The 24,968-nt window shown below is 38.7% G+C and overlaps 1 protein-coding gene across 1 annotated transcript; it reads right to left on the bottom strand.

Moving 5' to 3' along the window:
- Positions 1-21,797, bottom strand: PRIM1 (DNA primase subunit 1). Its single transcript, XM_036762033.1, has 13 exons — positions 21,607-21,797; positions 18,268-18,425; positions 13,110-13,216; positions 12,960-13,033; positions 11,872-12,008; positions 11,326-11,384; positions 10,828-10,937; positions 10,135-10,226; positions 9,600-9,738; positions 8,517-8,586; positions 8,259-8,353; positions 4,017-4,115; positions 1-3,449 (listed from the first exon to the last, which is right to left on the bottom strand). Exons 1-13 carry the CDS (start codon positions 21,707-21,709, stop codon positions 3,430-3,432), a joined length of 1,263 nt encoding a protein of 420 aa, XP_036617928.1. The 5' UTR covers positions 21,710-21,797; the 3' UTR covers positions 1-3,429.
- Between the last annotated feature and the right edge of the window lie 3,171 nt (positions 21,798-24,968).

Below are 24,968 nucleotides of genomic sequence, written 5' to 3'. Positions count from 1 at the left end.
GCAGGGGGGAAGGCAGGGCAATTGGGGTTAAGCGACTTGCCCAAGGTCACACAGTTAGTGTGTCAAGTGTCTGAGGCTGGATTTGAACTCAGGTCCTACTGACTCCAGGGCCGGTGTTCTACTCACTGCACCACCTAGCTGCCCCAGCAGGCTGGTTTTCAAAGAGACAGAGGAACTAGAGACCAAATTGCCAACATTTGTTGCATTATGGAGAAAGGAAGAGAGTTCCAGGAAAAAAAATCTGTTTCTGCTTCATTGAGTACACTAAAACCTTTGACTGTGTGGGGTAACACCAAAATGTGACAAGTCCTCAAAGAGGCGGGAGTACCAGATCATCTTGTCTCCTTAGGAACCTGGTATGCTGGCCAAGAAGCAACAGTTAGAACCAGACATGGAACAAATAATTGGTTTAAATCTGGAAAAGTGGCATGACAAGGCTGTATATTGTCACCTTACTTATGTAATATATGCAGAGCATAGCATGTGAAATGACAGGCTGGACAAATCAAAAGCCAGAAGTAAGGCTGCTAAGAGAAATATTAGTCTCAGATGTGCAGACATTACCACTCTGAAGGCAGAAAGTGAAGAATTAAGAAGCCTCTGAGAGTAAAAGAGGAGAGTGTAAAAGATGGTTTGAAGCTTAACATAAAAAAAATCAAAAAACTTAAGATCCTGGCAACTGGTCCCATCACATCCTGGCAAAGAGGGAGAAGAAATGGAAGCAGTGTCAGATTTTATGTTCTTGGGCTCAATGATCACTGCAGATGGTAACTGCAGCCATGGAATTAAAAGATGCTTGCTCCTTGGAAAGAAAGCTATGGCAAATCTGGACAGCATACAAAGAGGAGAGACAGCGTCTTGCTGACAAAGGTCCACATAGTTAAAGCTATGGTTTCTCCAGCAGCAATGTATGGCTGTGAGAAGTGGACTATAAGAATAACTGAGTACTGCAGAATTGATGCTTCCAAATTGTGGGCCTGGAGAAGACTTTTGAAATTCCCTTGGACAGCAAGGAGATCAAATCAATTAATACTTAGAGAAAGAAAATAACTTAGACTATTCATTGGAAGGTAAAATATTGAAGCTGGAATGCTTTGGCCACATGATGATAACACAGGACTCATTGGAAAAGACTGATGTTGGGAGTGAAGGCAATAGGAAAAGGGAATGGCAGAGGATGAAATGGATAGTGTCCTAGAAACAATGACCATGAGCTTGGAGAGACTTTGGGAGATAGTAAAGGACAGAAAGGACTCGTGTGCTATGGTCCACGTGGTCATGACTCAGACACTACTGAACACAACAACAAATGTGCCAGGCATTGTGCTAAGGGCTGGGGATGTCTTGGTGGCATCTCATTTCCCACCTGGGTACTTTTGTTGTGGACTTTTTGGGTTCTCCCATGCTCCCAGTAAACTCATCATTGGGAAATCTCATTATCTTGTAAGATGTAATCAGCCTTGATTCTTGTACTTCATTAGTACCTTCTGCCCTTCTGATTGGAGAGTAGAACCATAAATTTCTCCATTTAAAGAGTGGAATGGGACTGATGTCTCATTTCTCACTCACCAGCACTCATTGTGAATGAACTTTGGCTTCTCCATCAGTCCATGTGGGCCCTTTCACCATCTCTTTTCAGCTTTCTTTTGTATGGTTCCCTCCCTCTGCATTAGGTTGTAAGCTCCTTGAAAGTAGGGACTTACTAATATTTGTATCCCCAACACCAGGCATAGTGCCTGTAAGCACTTACATATTTACTGACTGGTAGAGAAGTGAAAGAACAGAGGTCCAGAATCAGATGTACATTTTTTGGATATGGGCAATATTTTGATGTTTTGCCTGATTATATAAATTTTCTATACTGGAGGGCTTCCCCTTGGGGGCAAAGGAGAGGTGAGTTGGTAGGAAGTACATTAATATGAAAAAAGAACATTAATAAAGCATTTTAAAAGTTTAATGGTAAATAAAAGAAATCTGTCACTTGGATCATATTGATACAAAATTAGGTACCTGGATGAAACCAAATTAAAAATATATTTTCAAAGTAAAGTATTTGGCTAGTTTAAAATGTCAACGTGCTTTTTATCACATAACTCTAAGTCTTTGACAGTAAGGTTAGCCAATATTTATTTCCAGACTGTTCCTTAATTTTAGAATTCTAAGAACATGGGAACAAGAAGTAGCGGCAAGTAGTTTCTTTGGAAACAGCCATGAAGAATACTTAGGATCAATAGTGTTAAACCAGCAAGTAAGGCTGAAATTTTAAAAATGAAATGGAATAGAAGACTTTTAAGCATTTCTGAAGAAAAGACCATCACTGAATAAAAACAAGGAAATGAAAACTCAAAGACAAGAAAAAGCTAGAAGGGTAAATTTAAGAACTCTGATCAATGCAACGACCAACCACGTCTCCAGAGGCAAGGCACGTTGTCCATCTCCTGACAAAAAAGTGATGGAGTCAAGTTCAGAAAGAGATATACATTTTTCAACTCGGTCACTATGTGGATTCGTTTTGTTTGACTTAGGTGTTACAAGTTTTGTTTTTTTCAGTTTTTAATGGAGGAGTAAAGGGTGGGGGTTGGGGGAGAAAGCATATTAGCAGTTACGATGCCAAATAAAGTGGGCCACTGAAACATTTTTAAAAAATGCATAGAAGAGAATAGAAATAAGTATAGATAAGCAAGTTGGTTTGGAAAGCAACATATAAAATTTATCATTTTAAAAAAGCAAGAAGTATGAAGCAGAGATTCACAGTTTCATAAGCAATCCTCTGTTTTGTATGGAAAGGCTCATTTATTGGGGGGGGGTTGTTTTAAATTAAAAATTTTTTAAAAGGTAAAAAAGTTTCTATGTGCTACTTAAAAATTAATTGCGAAGGCTGGGCACTGGGGGTATGAATGGCTGACCAACAAAAACTCGGAAAAGTTCTGTTGTGACTTAAGAACATACACGACATTAATAAACTTGAGGACAAACCCTTCCTCTATCAGGAAAATCTCCTCTTTCCAGTGAATTGAAATTAGGATCTTGAGTGTATTATCGCTCAGATGCCTTTAATAATATTTTTAGTAACTAAGGTGAAAACTGTGGTTACCAAAAAATATTAAAGGTACCCCTGTGTTACAAATTATTCCAGAAAGCTAATGAACTGGAATCTGTGAAAGCCTGATTTCTCCTCTACAAAAAAAAAAATATACTTTGAAAATGATATCAAATTCAACTATCACCAAATTCTCTTTCTGCCAGATGCCTTACATTTGTAAAATATATTTTTAATGGCATTAGGAACCTTTTCAATATAAACTTCTGTTAACATTTGTAAGCTATGACCCAATAATTATATTGTGCATGGTCCAACATGATTGGATGTAATGAGCTATTGGTTGAAGGTCAGAGAAATCCACTTTGGTATAAAGGGAGCTGTTGTCTTCAGAAGTCTCTCTGTGCATCTAAAATAGAAAGTTACAGATTTTTTTTTTTTAAGCAAAGTAATATCAGAGGATAGTAAGAAACAACCCATCATTTCTATATTTAAATATTGTTTTTAATGAATTCTCAGTCCTCTTAGAGACTTGCTCTTATGTTTACTGAAACCTACATTGTAGGTTGGTACAGTATAATAGGACTACTTAGAACTTAATATTAATAGTGTCTCATCATGGCAATTAAGGTGGCTTTCTGATTTTAAGTTACAACTGTGTTAATTCTCTCAACAAATATTTATTGATTTCCTGCTACATAGGAGGTACTATATTGGGCTCTGTTCCTTAAATTTTTATATAGATGCTTCAAAAAGAAGTAAGAAATTTATACTTCCATAGTACTGCCATATACTTCTAGAGAAGGGGATTACAACTTTCAAAAACACTTTAAGGATATCAAAACCAAGTCAATAATTTGAGGGAATGCTGAGGTTAGAACCTGAACATCTTCCTTCTTCCTATACTTTATTCCTCCCCCACAGACAGGTTAAAGGGGGAAGGCCATGGAAACTTTGCTAATTTTTGAATGCTTACCACTCTTCCTCAGAAGTTCTCCTTTTCTGGACTTATCCAGTTCTTCTAAAAATTGTTCAAAGCTTCTCACGTAGGGAGCCAGACTTGTCTTCTTATAATCTAAGGGACAAATAAAATGTGTTCAACTCAACATTTTAGCATCGAAGGCATCACAACTGTGCTTATGGGGTCTATGAATGTTCTTTAATGTACGCCACTTCTGCTTGGTTGACTGCTTTCATAGTCTATTCTAGTAATAGGCAAAGTCAAATTACTATTTATTTAAGCTTCTTCCTCTTAGAAATTTTGGCTTCTAATAATAGATTTCCTAAAATAGCAATATATTTTAGGGTGATCAGGCCTATGGTTTTTGGAGACATTAGGACTGTGATGCTGAGAGAAAGAATATACATTTTTTCAAAGTATATGAAGCAAAGGTTTTATGTTGAATTCTCTTCTCTTTTATATTATGTGAGTTGTACATGTGCAGGGAAAAAAAATCTACTTTGGAAACTTTTGGAAAGGAAGGGGTTAAGATGGCTTACAGGTCTATCTCATATTCCGTTTTATAGTAGTCTAGGAGTATCCCTGCATAAGTCCCAATCCTCACTTAAGCAGGCTTAATTTAAAAAATAAAACAAATCTAAAACATCTGCAAAAATTTCTTTGCTGTTGTTCATTCTTTTCCGGCATGTTGGATTCTTCATGACCCCGTTTGGGTTTTTTGGGCAGAGATAATAGAGTGGTTTGCCATTTTCTTCTCTAGGTCATTTTACAGATAAGGAAACTGAGGCAAACAGGGTTAAGTGACTTGCCCAGGGTCACACAGTTAGTGTCCGCGGCTGAGTTTAGGGTCTCCTGACTCTAGGCCTGGCACTCTATCCATTGCACCATCTAGCTGCCCACAAAACACTTAGGGGACCTTCATTTATTCATCTAATAGATTACATTAATGACTACTGTTTTGGACTGGTGGCACAGAGTCCCAAAACACCTCTTCACTGAAAAGTTGGATAATATAAGAAATTTGTATTTTACAAAAAAAAAAGTCTCACAGCGAATTTTCCTGATCTTAGTTGACATATCACAGGAATAACTTTATCACTAATTGTAATAACAAACAACCTCATTAAGACAATGTTTTAAGGCTTACAAAGCACCTTTCAGATAACAACCCTGTGAGGGAGTAGTACAAGTATTATAATTCTCAGAGGTCAAAGGCTAAGTCATTTGGCTAGGATCTTAAATCTAATAAGTTAGAGCCAAAACTTCACTAATCTAGCACTGTCATAATGAAAACGTTTTCTGACTTTTAGCTATCATACCATGGGGCAGCGAGGTGGCGCAGCGAGTAGAGCACCGGCCCTGGAGTCAGGAGGACCTGAGTTCAAATTCGACTTCAGACACTTGACACACTTAAAAGTGTAAGATACAGTGTCTATTCTAAAGGATTTTAATTGGAGAAACAAGATGTATTCTTCTGAAGAAATTATCTGATTAAAGAGCAAAATCAGTTGAACAGATAATTAAGTACTACAGAAGCCTAGATATGGAAGACATTTACAGACTGAAATGGTTAAGGTGGTGCTACAGCTGTCCTTTGCCTTCAGGTGAAATGCACTCTAGGTGAGGAAGCACAATTAATTTAGTGATTGTGGCACAGTACTGTTTGACAAGCATGCTGTAACCATAAAGAGGCAGCTAGGTGGCTTACTGGATAGTGCTGGACTTGGAGTAAGGATGATCTGAGTTCAAATCCTGCCTCAGACACTTACTGGCTGTGTGACTCTGGGAAAGTCACAGGTTCACTCAGCCTGTTTCCTTATTTGCAAAATAGGGATGGTAACAGCACTTATCTCATAGATGTTAGGACCAAATGAGACAAAGTGAGAAGTAGTATATAAATGCTAGCTGTTATTATCATGGACCTAGGTTGTATGATCATTTACACAGCTGTAAGGCTCCTTCAAGGTCACCTACTTCAACCCACTCATTTTACATATGAGGAAACTGAGGCCCAGAGAAATTAAGAGACGTGTTAAAGGTCCCAGAGCTAGCAAATGATAATACTGGGGCTGAACCGCAGGTCCGTTGCCTCCAAATCCAGTGCTCTTCCTCTGATACATGCCACTTCTGTGACTCAGAGTCTTGGTGGAGACCTCTGAGATCACTGCATTTTAGTTCAACCTTCCACTCAAAGCAACATTCCTGACAAAGTCACCAAAGCTTAGCCCACAGCCTCCAGAGATGGGTACCTCATTAAAAATAAGATAGCATCCCTTATGTAAGCCACTAGGTTATTACCGTTATGCCACCTAATAATACCACCAGCCTATACTATTTTGGTAGGGTTCTAATTATTACACAAGTCCTCATGTTGGTTTGAAAACTGCTTCCATGGTATTTCTATCCGGTGGTCCTGGTTCTATCTTCTGAAGCTACACAGAATATACATATCCCATCTTCCGCGTGATCCATTTAAACATTTGAAGACATCTATCATATTCCTCTCTACATCTGATCTTTTGCAGGTGAGACATTCCCAATTTCTTCATCTACTACTGTATATGCTTTTCAGACTCTTCACTATAGCATAGTCGCCCAAACTTGAATACATTACAGTTTCATGTCTGATTTGCCTAGGTTAGCTTTTTTCTCTAAGGGCTGAAAGTCAATTAAACTAGCTACTACGGAGATGTCATTTCTAATGAGACAAAATGATCTGCCCTCTAGACTTGCCATAATAAAAATCTGGATAGTTGAAATAATACCAGGTGGTATCCACTGGCCCGTTTAAAATTTATCCTTTTTCCATAATACATACCATTACATTTTTTTTTTGGAGGGGGGAAGGCAGGGCAATTGGGGTTAAGTGACTTGCCCAAGGTCACATAGCTAGTAAGTGTGGCAAGTATCTGAGATTTGAACTCAGGTCCTCCTGACTCCAGGGCTGGTGCTCTACTCACTGTGCCACCTAGCTGCCCCACCAGTACATGTTAAATGTATTAGAGTTGCAAAGTAAAGTGTTATGTGAGGTCTGAGGGGGAAAGCTATTAATTTTTTTTCTTTTTAAATTAAGATTCTTATTTTTAGTTTGCAACACTCAGTTCCGCATGATTTTGAGTTCCAGATTTTCTTCCCCCACCTTCCCCCCTCCTTCCTCCCCAAGACGGCATGGAATCTGATACATCTTTTACATATACCTTTGCATTAAACTTACACAACAGTCAAGTTGTAAAGAAGAATTATGACCAATGGAATGAATCATGAGAAAGAAGAAGCAAAACCAAAAAAAAAAAAAAACAAAAGAAAAAAATGGGAGAGCAAATAGTTTGCCTCAGTCTGCATTCAGACTCCATAGTTCTTTCTCTGGATGTAGCTAGCTCTCTCCATCACGAGTGCTTTGGAGTTGTCTTTAAACCTTGTATTGCTGAGAAGAGCAAAGTCTATCAGGGCTAGTCATCACAGAATCCACATATCTGTGGTTGTGTATAATGTTTTCCTGGTTCTGTTCCACTCACTCAGCATTATATTGTGTAGGTTTTTCCAGGTTGTTATGAAGTCCATATCTGAGGAAAGCCGTTATTAATCAAAGGGAATAAGGGAAGATTTTATAGAAGAAATGCCATTGGTCATTCAGTTGTGCTTTAAAGAATAAGCTAGAATTAAAAAAAATGCAGGGAAGCCATTCTAGGCAAGACGAATATTATCAGTAAAGACAGTAAGATGACAGAGTCAAGAGTTGTCCAATTAGGCTCCAGTGTGGAGTATGTGGAAGGGAATAATATGAGATAAATCCAGATATATAGACTGGTGCCAGATTGTGGAAGGCTTTCAGTGCAAAGCAGAATAGTTTCAAAGTTATTTGATAGGCAGTAGGGAGCCACTGAAGATTTTCGAGGAGATAACTGGAGATCTTTGAATACGCAGTTTTATTTTAAAAGTAATACGATGGACAGATTGAAAAGGGGAGAAGGCAAAGATAGAGGGGCCTATTAGGATGACCAGGATGTTGAATCAACACGATGTGATAAATGACTGGCAGGTGATGCGTTACAGTGCAGCCTCCTCGATTCTTTCTTTGTACTTGGATCTCTAGAGCCTAGCAATGTGGACGGCAGATAGCAAGCACTGAAACGCTCGCTGATGGCTATGATACCGTTACTACTGTCATTAAGAACTGACCATACTGAATCTACATATGCAGGGCTCTCCTATGAGCAAGGTGAGTTATAGGGAGGCACCTATGTATCACCCACCTACCTCTAGTTCGACGCTTGGTTTCAGGTTCAGCTTCATTCTCCTTGTCCCCATCATCTTCGTTAGTGGAGACCGTATCTAATTCGTGACAGATCTGGCTACAAATAAGAGAACTTCAAAGTTGGGTCTAGGTTGTCATTATAACGTAACTACTTAATTAACAGCTGTATTACAAACTATGCTACTCCTTTAGGAAGCCTACTCAGAACAAAGGTCTCTAAGAAAATTTAAATAAAGGGCAGCCATTGATATAGAACACACCTTATGGTAGGAACGGTGAATGGGTCAAATTGATCCACTTTCTGCAAATCAATAGGAACAGAAATACGACCTACAAGAACCAAAATAAACAAATAGCTTTAATTCTTTGCTGTTAACAGAGAGCAAATCATCTCAATTTGTCTGTCATAAGAAATTATTCAATAATACTTTTTCTAAAAATAAAATGGGGGGGAAGCTGAACTAGAAGCACTTTGAGAAATGTTTGGAGTTGTCATACAACAAAGTTTATAAACTCATGCATAGTCTGTACAGAGAGAACACTGGCTTATTCACCAGTTCTCTGAACCATGAAATGAAGGGTATCACTTTGAAGTTTGAAGTTAAGTTTCAGACAACTGAAGAGGAAGTACTATTTGAATCCATCACCCAGAGATGGGATAGGCTAAAAATAGCTTCAAAAGGTTTAGATAAAATCATGAACAACAGAGCCCTAAGGGGTTACACCAAGAGAATACAAACTTTGAGGATGTACCAACTCTAAGGAGGAAAACCACATTCCACTACAACATATCCAATAATGCCTCTGTCAAAGGCAAAGCACTGTGCTGGGTGGGCCATGGTTATTCCCCAGTATGGCAATTTTAATTTTCATTTTAATTGGAATCATTAAAATAATCAAAAGATCTAAAAACATATTTTACAACTACTGCGAAAATGACAGAGACAGTAGTGGGCTGGGAATTAAGAATCCCAACTCTGCCCTTAATTAGAAATATAATAGTGGACAAATAACTTAATCTCTCTAGGGTTCCTTCCAATTTGTGAGTTCTGATATTAATATTGTAAATAATAGATCCATTTAAAAAGTACATAGTTAGTGGCAATTGTTTAGTTGAGAGTGGCTGGCACATTAGAGGTACATGATGTTTCTTAAAATTTAAATTTGTTATTACTTGACTATATAGAAAGACAGTTAACTGAGTTACCTTAATGGATTACTACTAGATACCAACTCTTCAACCTTTCTATCTCAGCAGAGGATACTCTACCCATAAGACTTTCTTGCTAAGATAAAAACTTTTAAGAATTTTCATTTCCTATTTGTGCTTATTTAAATTGTACCTGTTTTAGGATGAACGCTGAATGGACTCTTCAATAAATGATTGATTCCTTTGCTAACATTAATATCCAGCCGAGGAAAACAGTATTGTAGCATGATTTCCCACTCTACCCAGGGTCCGAACTTCTCATTTTTAACAGCCTTTTAAAAATAAACAGAAGTCCAATGTGATAAGCAGCAGAGAACCTTTTACATTATTTTTTCTTTTTGGTCTGGTTCTGTGATTTCATTGGTATAGCAAACTCCTGATGAAGAAACTCTCTGTACCAATGCAGATGGGTATCTGTTCTACAACTTCTGGTCTTACAAGACTATGTGGGGCACTTATAAGGTCATCTTAAGGTCACATGTTAAAGTCACAGGCCAGTATGGCAAAAGGATGTATCAAACCTGATCTTCTAGACCATGCCACACCTCTTTTTTTTTTAGCAAGGGAAAAATGACCGGCCATTTTCAACACACTAAGAAAAAAAAAATGAGTACTCAATAAATCATATTCTTTCCCTTTCCCAAACCAAGTATTTTAGTGAAACATACCCGATTTTTGCTCATTACTTTCTTCAAATGCTCCCAGCGCTGGACTGAATTATGACATTTCTGGAATCCTTGTTGAAGATCAGCATGAATACGTGACAGGCAGTTAAGAAACTGGAACATTAGCTTACGGCATAAATAAAACCAATTCCAAAGCTGATTTATTCAATGGATCCTCATTAGAGGGCTTAAAATTTGCAGATATTTGGGGGGTAAATACTCATTTTTTAGAGCCACAATTTGTAAAAGAATCTTTAACCATTCGACACAACATAATGATGGCATGCCAGAAAGCCTTCCTAACGAAACAGCAACAACCCAATCAGTCTACTTTATTCCTCAACAAAATGCAATAAGAGCTTAGGACAAATTCTCCTAGATCTACATATTTTTAAACTTCATTTAGTTATATGGAAGAAGCGGTATTCCTAAATTCTGAAGGAGTGGTAACTTCCAAAGACAGAATAAATGTGATGCTATAGCATGTTGATTTTTAAGTTGACTAGATTTTCTGAATGTCAATTTTTTGTTACTATTTTTGCAGTTCCTTAGGAAATGAAGGAAAGAAATCCACAGGGCAAAAAAATTACATTAATAGACTCGAAGGATAAAAAGGACGAAAATAGGGCAGAAAACAATTATTCACAGTATCACAGATGAAGACACTTAGTTTAATAATCTTTTTAGAAAGGATATATTCAGGGACAAGAGTTAAAATTTTATCCCAGTTCTCTTTATTTTCAAGAATATCTTGACCAACCAGGGCATATTCTTCAAAATATTTTTCTACTATATTTATTGATTTTCTGTAGGAACAAAAACCACAAATCCATCATAAGCAACACGCACATATGAATTCTGTTATTTATTGGGATTAGTTAATTCAATTCATCTATTATTCAGTTTTCACTGAGTTGATGTTTAGATATGCAAATGTTAATTAACTGTGTTAAAGCCCACAAAACTATAGTGTCAGGAATAGCCTCAGACAGTATAGTAACCTAATCAGCAGCAGCAGAATAGAGAACATAATTCATAGCTTTAATTTTGAGCAACCTGCTTTAATCACATAACAGCATTTTAAAAGACAAAAGTTGAAATTGGCAAAATAAAAATAAAAAAGAATAACATATATGAAGTATATCTCAGAAAACATGAAAAAAATCTTGAATTACAGTGTCTTTTTGAACAGACCTGATGAAAGGGTGAATCTTTGTGCCGAGATGAACCTTCTTTCTCATCTCTTCTCCGCCCTGAAAAATAATAAAAAAGAACTGTTTGTGCATTAAATAGTACAAGAAAAATAAAAAAAAATTATTCAAAATGTTCTGTTATTATTATTGGTAACCACGAGGTTATAAAAATACACAAAATGTTGATTATATTCTTTCTTTAAATGTGGATGCTTGGAAGCTATTTAATATGCTGTTCCGACACCTGCAATTTCATATGATAATTTCACTTGACACAAACAAATAGGAAAAACAAATTAACTTCTGGAAAGTTTTACTATGACAGTAAAAACTTACATGCAAGTTTGAAATATCAAATTATTCCTTAAGAGTTTCCAAATAAAATCAGCCATCATGATTAAAGTTACTTTAGAATGGGATAATCTAAAGGATGTACTTATCATAATAAACAGAGTACCAAGCTTTCATTTGCTGTACTACTAAATATTCCAGACTTAATAATGTTTGGCATATAAGTAAATTTCAATTGTAGTTAAGAGTACCATACCTTTACAAGACTTAGATATTCTACTATCCCAGAGCGTACTGCTGAGGACAATTTTCTGACTGTTTCATCACAGACCCAGCAATGAACACCTCTCCTTCCAGAATATACCCAGAGGCAATGTTTAAATCCAAAGTCCTCTGTGGGGAGAAAAATTGGGTGTTTTTTTCTCTCCTAATAAATCTACACAATACTTTGTTTGCAAATAGTAATTACTGTAACACTCCATTTTTCTATCACATATTTAAGGATAATAATACATTAGCACAACTTGAGAACTTATGAAAAAAAGATGCTATAGTAGTATAAGGACAGGTAGGTGGCACAGTGGATAAAACATTGGGCCTGGAGTCAAGAAGACTCATCTTCCTGAGTTCAAATCTAGTCTCAGACACTTACTAGAGGTATGACACTGGGCAAGTCACTTAACCCTGTTTGCCCCAGTTTCCTCATCCGTAAGATGAGCTGGAGAGGGACATGGCAAACCACTCCAGTATCTGCCAGGGAAACTCCAAATGGGGTCATGAAGAGTTGGCACAACTGAAAAGACTGAACAACAACATAGCAGTATAACTAATGCTCAAAAGAAAACCACTGATCTAAATTAGGAAGTCTTCTCTTCTGTAATGAGGTGACATATAGTTCTAGAACCTTCCACCCAATGGAACTCAATGGTTATATTTCCTGAATAAATCTAATCATTTTTCTTTCTTTATTTGCAGGGGTGGGGAAAGGCAGGGCAACTGGGGTTAAGTGACTTGCCCAAGGTCACACAGCTAGTAAACGTGTCAAGTGTCTGATGCCGCATTTGAACTCAGGTACTCCTGACTCCAAGGCCAGTGCTCTACTCTCTGCGCCACCTAGCTGCCCCATCATTTTTCCATTTAACAGTCCTACACATATTTGAAAACAGCCTCTCTAGGTTTATACTTCTTCAGGCTAAACATTCTTACTTCCTCTAACCATTTCCCACATGACACTGTTGAGTCCTCTCACTATCCTGGTTGCCCTTCTATCTATGTGCTACAGTTTGCCAGCATCCCTACTAAAATATAGTGTCTAGAATTCAGAAACCATGTAAGATACTTTACCTTTTAGAGCTCTGTCTATGATGTGGATGGCCACTGTCATAAGGGTCCAGCATCTAGAACATATATCTGCAGAACTGAAGCAGAGTGACCATTAGTGACCATTAGCCAACGGAACCCCTCCATATAGCTCTGAGGTGCTTATGTCCTTACCTACAGCACCTCCTCACATCATCATAGTCTGTCATGTCAATGTCAAACACCAGCTCTTTTTCCTGAGCTTGAAAAGCCCCTAGCTTCACTGCATTATGTTGAATGGGCTGTGGACAAGACAAAAAAAAATCTATTGACTTCAAGCAAGCATTTTCATTTGCTCTACTATTAACTAACCATCACATATAGAATAGTGGCCAAAATGAAGAAAGCATAGATATTCAGGTTAAATTAGTTAAATCTCATTAATTTGGATCTTACATATTAGGAATTTGTGATAATTTAATGAGGGTTGGCCCTGTCTACTTTTATACTAGCTATTAAAAAGAGGGTTTGAAGAAAATTATAAATGTTGGAGATGTGGGAAAATTGGAAAATTAATATATTGTTGGTAGAGTTGTGAACTGATCCAATCATCCTGGACAATTTGGAACCATGCCCACAGGGCTATAAAACTGTGCATACCCTTTGATCCAGCAATACCACTACTAGGTCTGTGTCCCAAAGAGATCATAAAAAAGGGAAAAGGACCCACAAGCACAAAAATACTTATCGCAGCTTTTTTTGTTGTGGCAAAGAATTGGAAATTGAGGGGATGTCCATCAATTGGGGAATGGCTAAACAAGTTGTGATATATGAATGTAATGGAATACTATTGTTCCATAAGAAATGGTGAGCATGAAGACTTCAGAAAAACTCAGAAAGACTTGTGTGAACCGATGCTAAGTGAAGTGAGTAGAACCAGATGAATACAGTACAGTAACAGCAACATTGTTTGATGACCAACTTTGTCAAACTTAGCTCCTCTGAGCAATGCAATGATCTAAGACAATTCCAAAACACTCATGATGGAAAATGCTATCCACATCCAGAGAAAGAATTACGGAGTCTGAATGCAGATTGAAGCAAACTATTTTCTCTTTTTTGTTGTTGTTTTTTCTTTCTCATGGTTTTTCCCTTTTGTTCTAATTCTTCTTTCACAACATGAGTAATGTGGAAGTATGTTTACTATGATCATACTTGTATCGTCCCTATCAGTTTGAATGCCGTCTCGGGGAGGTGGGAGTGGAAGGAGGGGGGAAAAATTAAGAACTCAAAATCTTATAAAAAAGATGATCCCTCCCCCAAATAAACAAAACAAAACAGAGGGTTTGCTAAATAGTTTATATAGGTGTTCAATATATATTGACTGTTAGAGTGTTTAATCTTAAGGTAAATCTTTTCAAATACTTTATAAACAAATATTGTAATAAATAATATGCTAATTATAAATTTTTCTAAGGATTTCTACTTCAATGTGAAAAACACTTATTAGGTGCCTATTCTGTTAAGAGTACTCTGCTAAGTATTGGGAGATGCAAAGTTTACATAGACATAATCTCTGCCCTCACAGAACTTATAACCTAGTAGCTTATATAAGATATCTATGTAACTATGAGATAATGATGACAACTTACACTTATATAACTCTTTAAGGATTACAAGTACATTCCTAGCAACAATTGCATGAAGAAGATAGCGTAAGTATTATAATATCCATTTTATGATGAGAAAACTGAGACTAACTAATGAGAAAATGAGATAATATGGTTTTGATTCTGACCATTTCACTTCCTACCAACAAGACCTTGGCTGAGTCATTTAAATCCTCTGCATCAGCTTCCCTCTCTGTGAAATGAGGGTCTTCAGTCTTATAATCTCTAAAGCCCTTTTTTTAGCTCCCAAGTCCTAGATCTCTGAAGTCACAATGTTAGGAAATACAGTAGCCAGGATCTGAATACAAGTCCTCTGACTTAAAATCCAGTGCTCTGTCCATTCTACTACGCTACCTTTTGGTTCTCACTTCTCGATCTTTTAAGAATGGGCTTTCAACTCAACCTGCAGGTTGGATGGCTCTTTCTAGTGTTGCCCCTTAACTGCTAAATTCAATGTCCTTCTCTGTCTTCATTCTCCTTGACGTAGCTGCAGATTTTGACACTAATAAGCCCATCCTCCTGACCACGCCTTTTGCCCTTGATTAAGATGACTTTTTTTCTAGTTCTCCTCATAGCTTTTTGTCATCCTCCTTCCTGGTAAGCTTGGGCGGCACCCCACAAGGGCAGTGTGTTGTTCCCCACCCCACCCCACTTCTCTCTCTTACACACACACTCCTCTCTTTTCCCCTTGGTAATCTCATCAGCTATCTTAGATTCAATTATCACCTCTGTTTGATTCCCAGATCTACACACCCAGGCTTGCATCATGAACTGCTTCTTAGACATCGCCCCCAGGATGCCCAGTAGGCACCTCAAACTCAACATTTCCAAAATGTAATTATATCTCCCCACCCCTCTCCTACTACTTTTCCCATCACCCAGGTTCCTGATCTTGGACTCATCCTTAATTCTTCCATCTCCCTGCCCCACAAAAATCCATTTAGTCGCCAAGTCTTTTGATTCTGTGTCTCATTTCCATCCCCTTCTCTCTATCCACACAACCTGTACCCAAGCTAAGCTATCACCACTTGCCTAGACCAGAGACCTTCAGACTTTTTTGAGGGCACATACCTATCAGTAAACATTTTTTGAGTGTGTACTCTCTCTCTGTTTACTTATTTGTACATTTTATATACATTACTACTGTACTAATAAGTATATTATCACTATGCACGCTCATAAACTACACAAAAAACCAGATGATTTTTAAAATCCTTAAAAAAGGATAAGATAAAGATGGAAATAATATTTTAACCTAGAGTCATTAGGGAGCCACTGGCATTTACTGAGTAGGGAATGGTATGGTCTAAACTTCCCTTCAGGCAGTTCTCAAAGAGGGACAGGGGTGGAAGAGGAGGAGAGCCTTGGGGCACAGAGACCATTAGGAGGCTGTTGCAATCATCCAAGGGAAGGATAATGAGGGCCTCACCTGGAGTATTGGAGACAAGTCCTCATTTGGCTAAGGGGGGTAGGGAGTAGGGAGGAAAGTGGGAAGAGGGTGGCATGTGACTGTCTTTCCACTCTCGGATTAGTTGATCACACATTCCTTGGGGTTAAGTCATGGTTCTCTTGGAGTCATTACACAGCCTCTACATTGGCAACCACTAGCCTAGAATGAAGTAATCTTAATCGGTCTCACCACTTCCAGTCTCTCTCCATTGTCAAACTATCCTATACCCAACTGTAAAAGATATTCTTCAAACAGACATAGCAAATATGTTTAAAATATTTTTCTCTTGAGAATAAAATGCAAATGCCTTAGCTTGTCACCTAACATTCTCCACAATCTGGTTCCTGCATCTTTCTCCAGTTTTATTTTATATCATTCTCCTTCACCCAATGTCTTTTTCCAGCCAAACTGTACTGCTAGCTGTTTCCTATACACATTCAATCTCTGGCCCCCATGTCTTTGAACAAGTAGCCCCTGATGTGTGGAATACCCCTCCCCCTTAAAGAATGTTCCAAAGTATAGTTGAGGTGTCACATCCTACTTAAGGCATTTCTTGGCTCTTGATTATTAGCATGGTCTCCCTCATGAAATTACTCTGTATTTACTATCTTATGTCTATCTTTCATTTTTTCGGTAGAATGTAAGCTTCTTGAGTGTAAAGATGGCTTTGTTTTTGTATCCTGAGCCCTAGCACAGTGCCTTACACATAGTAGGCCCTTAATAAATGTTCATCGAACAATGTAAGTGCACTAGAGAGATGTAAAATGCTAAAATCTATTCAAAAGAAGAGAGATCCACTTTTTTAATGACTAGGGGACCAGGGACGGATCTGCATAGGAAGGGGAACTTCAGTTAAGCCTATTTGACTACGGTACATAAAAGTTATCAAACAGCATTTCTTTAAAGATATTTTAAGTTTTTTTTAATTCAGATTTAATCTGAGGAAAACAGAGTTCCTTTTATTATCCCCTCAAATCCTATGATCTTCTCAAACCAACCTTCCAGTCAACTTTATTAAACAAATGTTTTGTGGTTATCTATCATGTACAACTGAGACAGAGAATACACGGAGCACTGACATGAGTTCAAATCTGGCCTTAGACACTTACTAGCTGTGTGATGCTGGGCAAGTCACCTAATTTCTGTTTGCCTTGGAGGCAGCTAGGTAGTTCAGTGGATAGAGTATCTGGCCTGGAGTGAGGAAGTTTTTGTTGTTGCGTCGTTTTGGTTGTGTCCAACTCTTGACTCTTTGTCACTCCTTTTATGGGTTTTCTTGGCAACGATCCTGGAATGATTTGCCATTTCCTTCTCCATCTTATTTTATAGATGAGGAACTGAGGCAAACAAGGTTAAGCGACTTGCCCAGGATCATACAACTAGTAAGTGTCTGAGGTCAGATTGGAACTGATCCCTGATTCCAAGCCCAATGCTCTAGCCATTGCACCACTGAGCTGCCAGAGTTAGGAAGAATCCAAATTCAAATCCAGCCTCACACACTCACTAGCTGTGTGACCTTGGGCAAGTCATTTAACCTGTTTCAATTAATCCACTGGAGAAGGAGATGGCAAACCATTCCACCAATATCTTTGCCAAGAAAACCCTACACGGAGTCACGAAGAATAAGACTTGACTAAACAACTGAACAGCAACGACAACATACAATACACTGAGCCTTGACTGACTGCCAACTCACATTTGAATTTGACCAGTTCAACTTTAGATTCCTGAGAAGTCAGTGGTTTAGGGCAATGAGTGGTTTCCAAAGTGGGGAAGGGAGTATTCTGCAGATGTCCGTGACCACCCTATGGGAGGTGAGGTCTATCACATCCCACCCACCTTGTGACAGCCAATCACAATGGCTTACCCCCTACCTAACCACACCTATCACGACCCTTCTGCCATCTGCATGCACTAAGGCCTCTGGCAGCTGTCCCTTTCTCTACTCACAAAGCCTAGTCCAGGTCCTCATCACCTCTTGCTTTGACTGCTGAGCCGATATTCTAACAGTCCCCCTGCTTTAGGTGTCTCCATAATACAATTCATCCCCTACAGAGCTACCCTAAAACTTAGGTCTGACCATGTCACTCCCCTTCTCAATCAATTCTGGTTTAATGAACTTGTACAACTTGCTGTAGTCACGCTTCTTTAGCAACATTGTGAATATATCCAAAAAGTTTACCTCAACAAGGTTGGGGGCCCCATATACACTTCGTAAAAATGTGCAGACACTTACTCTGTGGGAATACACTGCTCCAATATCAATTTTGTATGGATTCAATTTCTGTATTTCCTTTTCCATCTCATTTTGGTTGTTGAAAGACTGGTAGCGAATGTATATATCATCTTTCAGTGTGAATGAAAACTCCCGGTGTTGAAAATAATTCTTTACCACTGCAAAATACAAGCTTCTCTTTAAATTTAGTTTTTTCCATCTTTCAGCTCAAAGCAGACACGACATTAATCATGTCAATAAATATTGAGGGCTTACTATTCAGTTTCATTCAACAAGTATCGTTTAAGTGTGCAAAGCATTATGATAGGTGCTGTAGAAGCAAAAATAAAAAAAACTCACATGTACATAGAATTGTGGTGGGCCTGTTACTTATGAGGGAGGGTGGAAAGAGAGGGAGATAAGAGAACTTAAAACAAGGCAGTGCTCCAGGAAGAGGTACTTATAAGGAGACCTCAGATAAGTATTCCAGCATGGTTACTGCGCTATGCCTACCTCTCTCTGTATTTTAGACAGGAGACATAGTAAAGAGACTTGTTCAATCAGTCATTATTTCTAGTCTAGATTTCTAAGAACATTACTTCCTTAAGCAGGTAGAAGGCAGTGCTACACGCCAAGTCCTCCCCACCTGCTGATTGTAAGATTCAGGTTCTACCTAGTCTCAGGGTTTGTTTATAGAAAACCAAGAGCTGATTATCAGGATTCAACAAGAACAAGGCGCAAGATTGATGCTTATATGCATTTGGGAAAAACAAATTATTAATGCAAATAAAATGTATTTTTAAGTATATAAAAGGCAGAAATTAAGCTTCACTAATACATAATATATGGATTGACACTGATGATTTCACTTGATCCATGCCAGATGGTCGTGTAACTACAATATACAAGGAAGAGTGGGAATTACAAGATACAGAATGGTTGACAATGGTACCCCCCTGTGTTCTTTCACTTTCAGTAATATTGTAACTTAATTGTAGCATCACGTAGTATTAAATCAAGATTTTTAAGAATAATAAAGCATATTCAATCACCCTGCTCTCGCTGAAAATGTTTTTATGACAGCAAAGATATTTTATGAACTGTTAATAAAATTAAAATTATTTAAAATATTGTTTGTTCCATCTTTACATCATTTTAAAAGTAAATACCACAGTTATATAATTTATAAAAAATTGAATATAAATACGTGGGGAGAGGGGAGATTTACCTCTTACACATACTTGACACTTCTAACACTGGGCAACTTAATCTCTGTGTTCTCTAGGCAACTCCCTCAGACTGACTGTAAGCTCTGCATTGGTAGAGGGAGCTTCCTCATTTGGGAGTTCACTATAACAATGAAAGCATAGGCCCAGCCCCTATTCCTACATTGGGGAATGAGTGCTCAAAAGCTTTCACTGTGAAGGATGCATGATTTAAAATAAATTTAGAGAACACTGATCTTGAACAAACAGATGAGGGAATATCTGAATAATTCTCTTTTCAGAAGATGGAAAGACAACAATAAACACACCCAATAACACTTAAAAATAACAGCAGCAAAACCTGAAAAAAATACACATGGGAAAGAAGATCATCAGGGAAGAAATTTGCTAAAATTAACATGCCTAATTTAAAAACAAATTGCAAACAACTTGGATTACATAAGTTATGTAAACAATGGTTTATGTAAGATCATTCTTATATTATTTATTTGAATGTTTTGGTTGATTTATAAATTAAGACAAAAAGATTTGTCTTCTTAGTCCCTCAATAGGGTTTTCTCAGGATTAATATTTCAGTTTCATAGGTGTATTAGATAGAGGCAGAAAGATGTTAAGTCCTGTTCCTGGTATAGCGGAAAAGAACCTTGAATATGGAGACCTGGGATCAAATCCTGGCTCACCTGGTCACCCATGTGACTTTGGGAAAGTCACTAAATCTCTTTGGGCCTCAGTTTTCTCATCTGTAAAATGAGAAGCTTGAATTAGATGATTTTGAAGGTCCTTTTCCCTTCCAGACCTATGAAGCTATGATCCTGGTGAATTGCTCTTCATAGATCTATGATGAAGGGATCAAAATTCCATGCCAACCCTCTCATTTTCTTAGTGAGTTAGGAGAAGGTGGATTAGAACCCAGGTCTCCCAGTTCCCAGAGCCCTAGGATTTCAAAGCTCAAACTGTGCAATACCTCTCTTCTCCTCCAACTCTAAGCAGCGATCCTCACAAGATTGGGGGGAAGAATGGGGAGAATCCACAAAATCTCAGATGATGAGACCTCAGGGGGCATCTAGTCCAACCCAGAACTAAAACAAGAAGCCAGTCTACAACACAATGAAGTGCTCACCCAGCTTTTGCTCAAGGACCTTAAGAGAGGAGCGACTCTCACTTTCTATAGGCAGGCTGTTACCTCTGGAAAGATCTCATGGGAAGTACTTTCTTTCCATTCCACGCGTTACCTTCCTCTTCAACTTCTACCTGCTGCTCCTAGGTTGGTATTATGGGAGCCAGCGGAACAAGTCTATTCCAATGCAACCCAACCAGAATTCATTAAGTAACTGCCATGTGGTAAGGGGTGAGAGGAAGCGCTGGGAAGCTTACAGAGGCATCCCCAGACTCAAGAATACCCGGCTTCTCGTCTTGTCTAAAATACAGCCTGGCTGTGTAACTCTGGCCGAGCCACTGTGGATACCTCACTGTGGATAACGATGATGGTGACAGAGCGCTTCGACTACAATCATGATGATAGCTAACATTTATATGGTGCTTAATAATAATGTCGATAATGGCTGACATTTTCATAGCGCTTCAACAAGAATGATAGCTATTGATGTAGCGCTTCAACAACATCGACGGCTTTGTAGCGCTTCAACAGTAACAGTAATGACGGCTAACATTTTCATAGCACTTCAACAACAATGATGCTGGCTGACATTTACATAGCGCTTCAACAAGAATGATAGCTATTGATGTAGCGCTTCAACAACATCGACGGCTTTGTAGCGCTTCAACAGTAACAGTAATGACGGCTAACATTTTCATAGCACTTCAACAACGACGATAGCTGACATTTACATAGTGTTTCAACAGGAACAACAATAAGGAAGACAGCTAACTTTTACACGGCACTTCAACAATGATGGCTAATATTTATGTAGCGTTTCCACAGTATAGCACTTCCTATGTGCCAGGGTCAAGGAGGTCAGTCCCCAGAAGCGGGGTTGATCAGGTCACTCTTTGTAACTGGACATGGCTGCACCCCAGTCCAGGGCTCCCCCAAGGCTCTCCCCGCCTTCCCCAGTCCCCCACCCTCCCACCCCGCAGCTACTCCCCCCTCCCCAGGAGCCCATTCCCCGGTCACCTCCGCCATAATTGAGCCAGCGATAGTATTGGGAGAAGGGAAAGAGCCTCCGGTAGTAAAGCTTGAGAAGCTCGGGCAGCTCGTTGGGGTCAAACACCTCCATGAGCCTTGGGGGTTTTGCCTGACAGCACCTCTGGCGGGAAGAGAAACCCCAGCCTCACAGTTTGGCGGGAGATGGGAATCCTGAGTCTGAGTCACTGCGCAGGCGCGCCCAGGGCGCGACGGGAAAGGGTCTTTCGCGGGGCCCGCTGGGACTTGTAGTTTCTGGCTCTGTAAACTGGAGAGGGCAGTTGCTGCTGGAGAAGGGAGAAGGAAGTATTTGCTTCTGTAGCCATCATACGGATCCCGTGAGACTCGTTAGAGATGGGCGCACGTTGGAGCTCACGCAGTCCTCCGCCCCATCATTTCACAGAGGAGGGAAATGTTACAAGAATCATTAACCTGAATATGGACATATGTTTTGCATGATTTCACGTGTATAATTGATATCACATTCTTGCCTGGGAAGGGCTGGAAAGAGGAAGAGAATTTGGAACTCAAAATTAAAAAAAAAGAATATTAAAGTATAATTTTTAATTTTTTTTTAAAGAATCATTAGCCTGACTGACCTTTGAGATGAGTTTGAACTTAAAGAAACGAGACCAGGAGGGAGGTCATCAGCAGTCAGCAGTTCAGCGAACATCTATTATGCTCCTGCTGTGTGCAAGGCACTACATTGGGCACCACGGCATAGTAAGAGGGAAAGGAAATAATCCCAGCCTTTAAGCAGCCCGTATTCTGTAGGAAGATACAGTACAAACATAAATACAAAATTGGAGGAGGAAGAGACAGGGTAAAAGTATTGGTAAAGGTTTAGCAATTGCCTGGGGGGGATGGGTTATATGCTGCACACAATTTTAAGTTTAATCTGCATTATTGACATTTTTTCCATTACTTTCTGGTAAATCTGGCACTTTGTTTTTTAATTTCTTTTTAAAAATTTATCTTTAGTTTTCAACATTCACTTCCATAAGTTTAACATTTTCTCTGCCTCCCTCCTCGCCCCCCCTCCCCAAGATGTCTTCCCATCTAATATAGGCTCTACATATACATTCATATTAAACATATTTTCTTATTAATCATGTTATATAGAAAAATTAGAATGAATGGGAGGAACTATGAGAAAGAAAAAACAAAAAAAGAGCAAATAGTATGCTTCGATCTGCATTCAGACTCTATATTTCTTTATCTGGATGTGGATGGCATTTTCCATCATGAGTCTTTTGGAGTTTTGTTTTAGGTGCTTGCATTGCTGAGAAGAGCTATGTCTATCAAAGTCAGTCATCGCAAAATATGGCTGTTACTGTGTAATCTATCACTTTCTTAAATCTAGAATCTCTATCATCAACAAAATAATACATGAAGCGCTAACTTGTAGCTGCTGATTTTCCTGGTGTAAAATTCTCAAGATGAAAATTTAGCGATTGGCTATCGCAAGTCGAGTCTCCAGCACACGCAGGGAAGAAACACTAATTGCTTGGTGTCCGACATTTTCTTTCCAGGCTCAACTGAAGTATTCCCTCTTTTACAAAGCCTTCTCTGATTCCCACCCACCCCTGAACAATAAATCAAGCCCCAATTTGTAGCTTGCTGATTTTCGAGGTGTAAATTCTCGCAATGAAAATTTAGCAATTGACTCTTCCAAGTCAGATTTCCATCACACCCCTGGATAAGCACCAATTGCTTGAATATTTGAGCTGAGCCTTGAAGGAAAATGTCCGAATGTGAGCAAGCTTTTGTGACTCTGGGCATTCAGAAATACGGGAAGAGGTACTGAAGTTCTGCCCGTTGGAAGGGGATGTGTTAATGGGAGAATGTCAACATGTCCAGAGAAGGTGTAGAGGGTTGAATGGACCTTCATTTGCTCTGGTTGAAAGGAAGGAGCATCCCTACTCCCTACCTTGTTGGAAAACATTGACCTATTCTTTCAAATGTATTCTCAAAATATTCCAAGTAAACTTTTTCTCTCTCTCTCTCTGTGTGTGTGTGTGTGTGTGTGTGTGTGTGTGTGTGTGTGAGAGAGAGAGAGAGAGAGAGAGAGAGAGAGAGAGAGAGAGGGATGGATACATTCACAAAGAATTGGTAGAAGATGTGGTGCCCCATTTTTGTTCTAATAATTTACTCTCAGTCTCCACTGGGTTGGGAGAAAGTCAGCACTTTTATCCATAGATCATAAGTCAGACTTCCCTTTCAGTCAGTTGAATGTCATCTTCTCCTCATTGATTTCTCCCATTCAGATAGGTATCTGGGTATGAACCTCCCCAAACCTCCTTGAACCCTCCTCACCTGAGAAAAGCCTAAAACTTGGATTGGCCAATCAGGAGAAAGACATTTTTTTGCCCACTCTGAGCTTAACTTACCATAATGCTTTGTGTGCTCTAGCATAACAGACATGCTTTGCTCTGCTCTCTGAGTGAACCCAAAATGTCCCTTCCTGTGTCAACAGCTACAAGGCTGGATGAAGCTGACCAGAAACATTCTCCTGTTTATGACTGCCAAGGACAACTTTCCTTGAATGGGACACTATCTTGAATAATGGTACTTTTCTTATCATGGTAGTTTATGGACACATGTTATATTACATTATGTTATGTTATATTATGTCATGTTAATGATAGAAGAAACACAGACATCCTGGAACTGTAATTTCAATGGACACTTTGACACTTCTCCTATCTTACCGTATTTACAATCCATCCTACTAAGAAATTCCTTTCTCATATTATGGTTAACACATATACAGACTATAATTTTGGCTGACAGGCATCTTGATCAAGAAAGGGAGGGATGAGAGGGAATTACTCTGAAGATATAAGGTCCTCTTTGTCTATCCTTCCTTGGGCTCATTTTCACAATGAACTCCCATGCGTATCTCTATATGCATGATTCACCAGCTTTGAGAGACATAAACAAATTGCAAATTTCTAATTTTGTTTGTTTCTTAGAACAAACTCTATAATGGTTGACATAGGTTACATAATTTTGGAAGTAGCTTGAAAAACTGGTTTCCAGAAGTAATCCCAGGACTCTCTTTGTGCTTGACTTCCACAGCTACTTATTTCAGATTGTTTAAAATAGTCAGGATTTGACCACATTTGAAAAGTCATTGTCATTCTTTCAAGATCAATAGCTCTCTCCAAAGTTATCAACAACCTCTTAAGTGTTAAATCCAGTAGCCTTTTCTCACTCTGCACTCTATTTCTTTGCAACTTTGGAAGCCCAGTCTTGATTGGAGTTCTTAACCATTTTTGGGTCCAGGGTCGCTTTGGCAGTCTAGTGAAGCCTGTTAGAGCTCTTCTCAGAATAAGTGTTTTTAAATGCAT

The sequence above is a fragment of the Trichosurus vulpecula genome, chromosome 5 (genome assembly GCF_011100635.1).
Source record: "Trichosurus vulpecula isolate mTriVul1 chromosome 5, mTriVul1.pri, whole genome shotgun sequence".
Classification (NCBI taxonomy): Eukaryota; Metazoa; Chordata; class Mammalia; order Diprotodontia; family Phalangeridae; genus Trichosurus; species Trichosurus vulpecula.
Note: the sequence above shows the minus strand (reverse complement) of the source record. Positions and strands in the feature narration are given on the sequence as shown.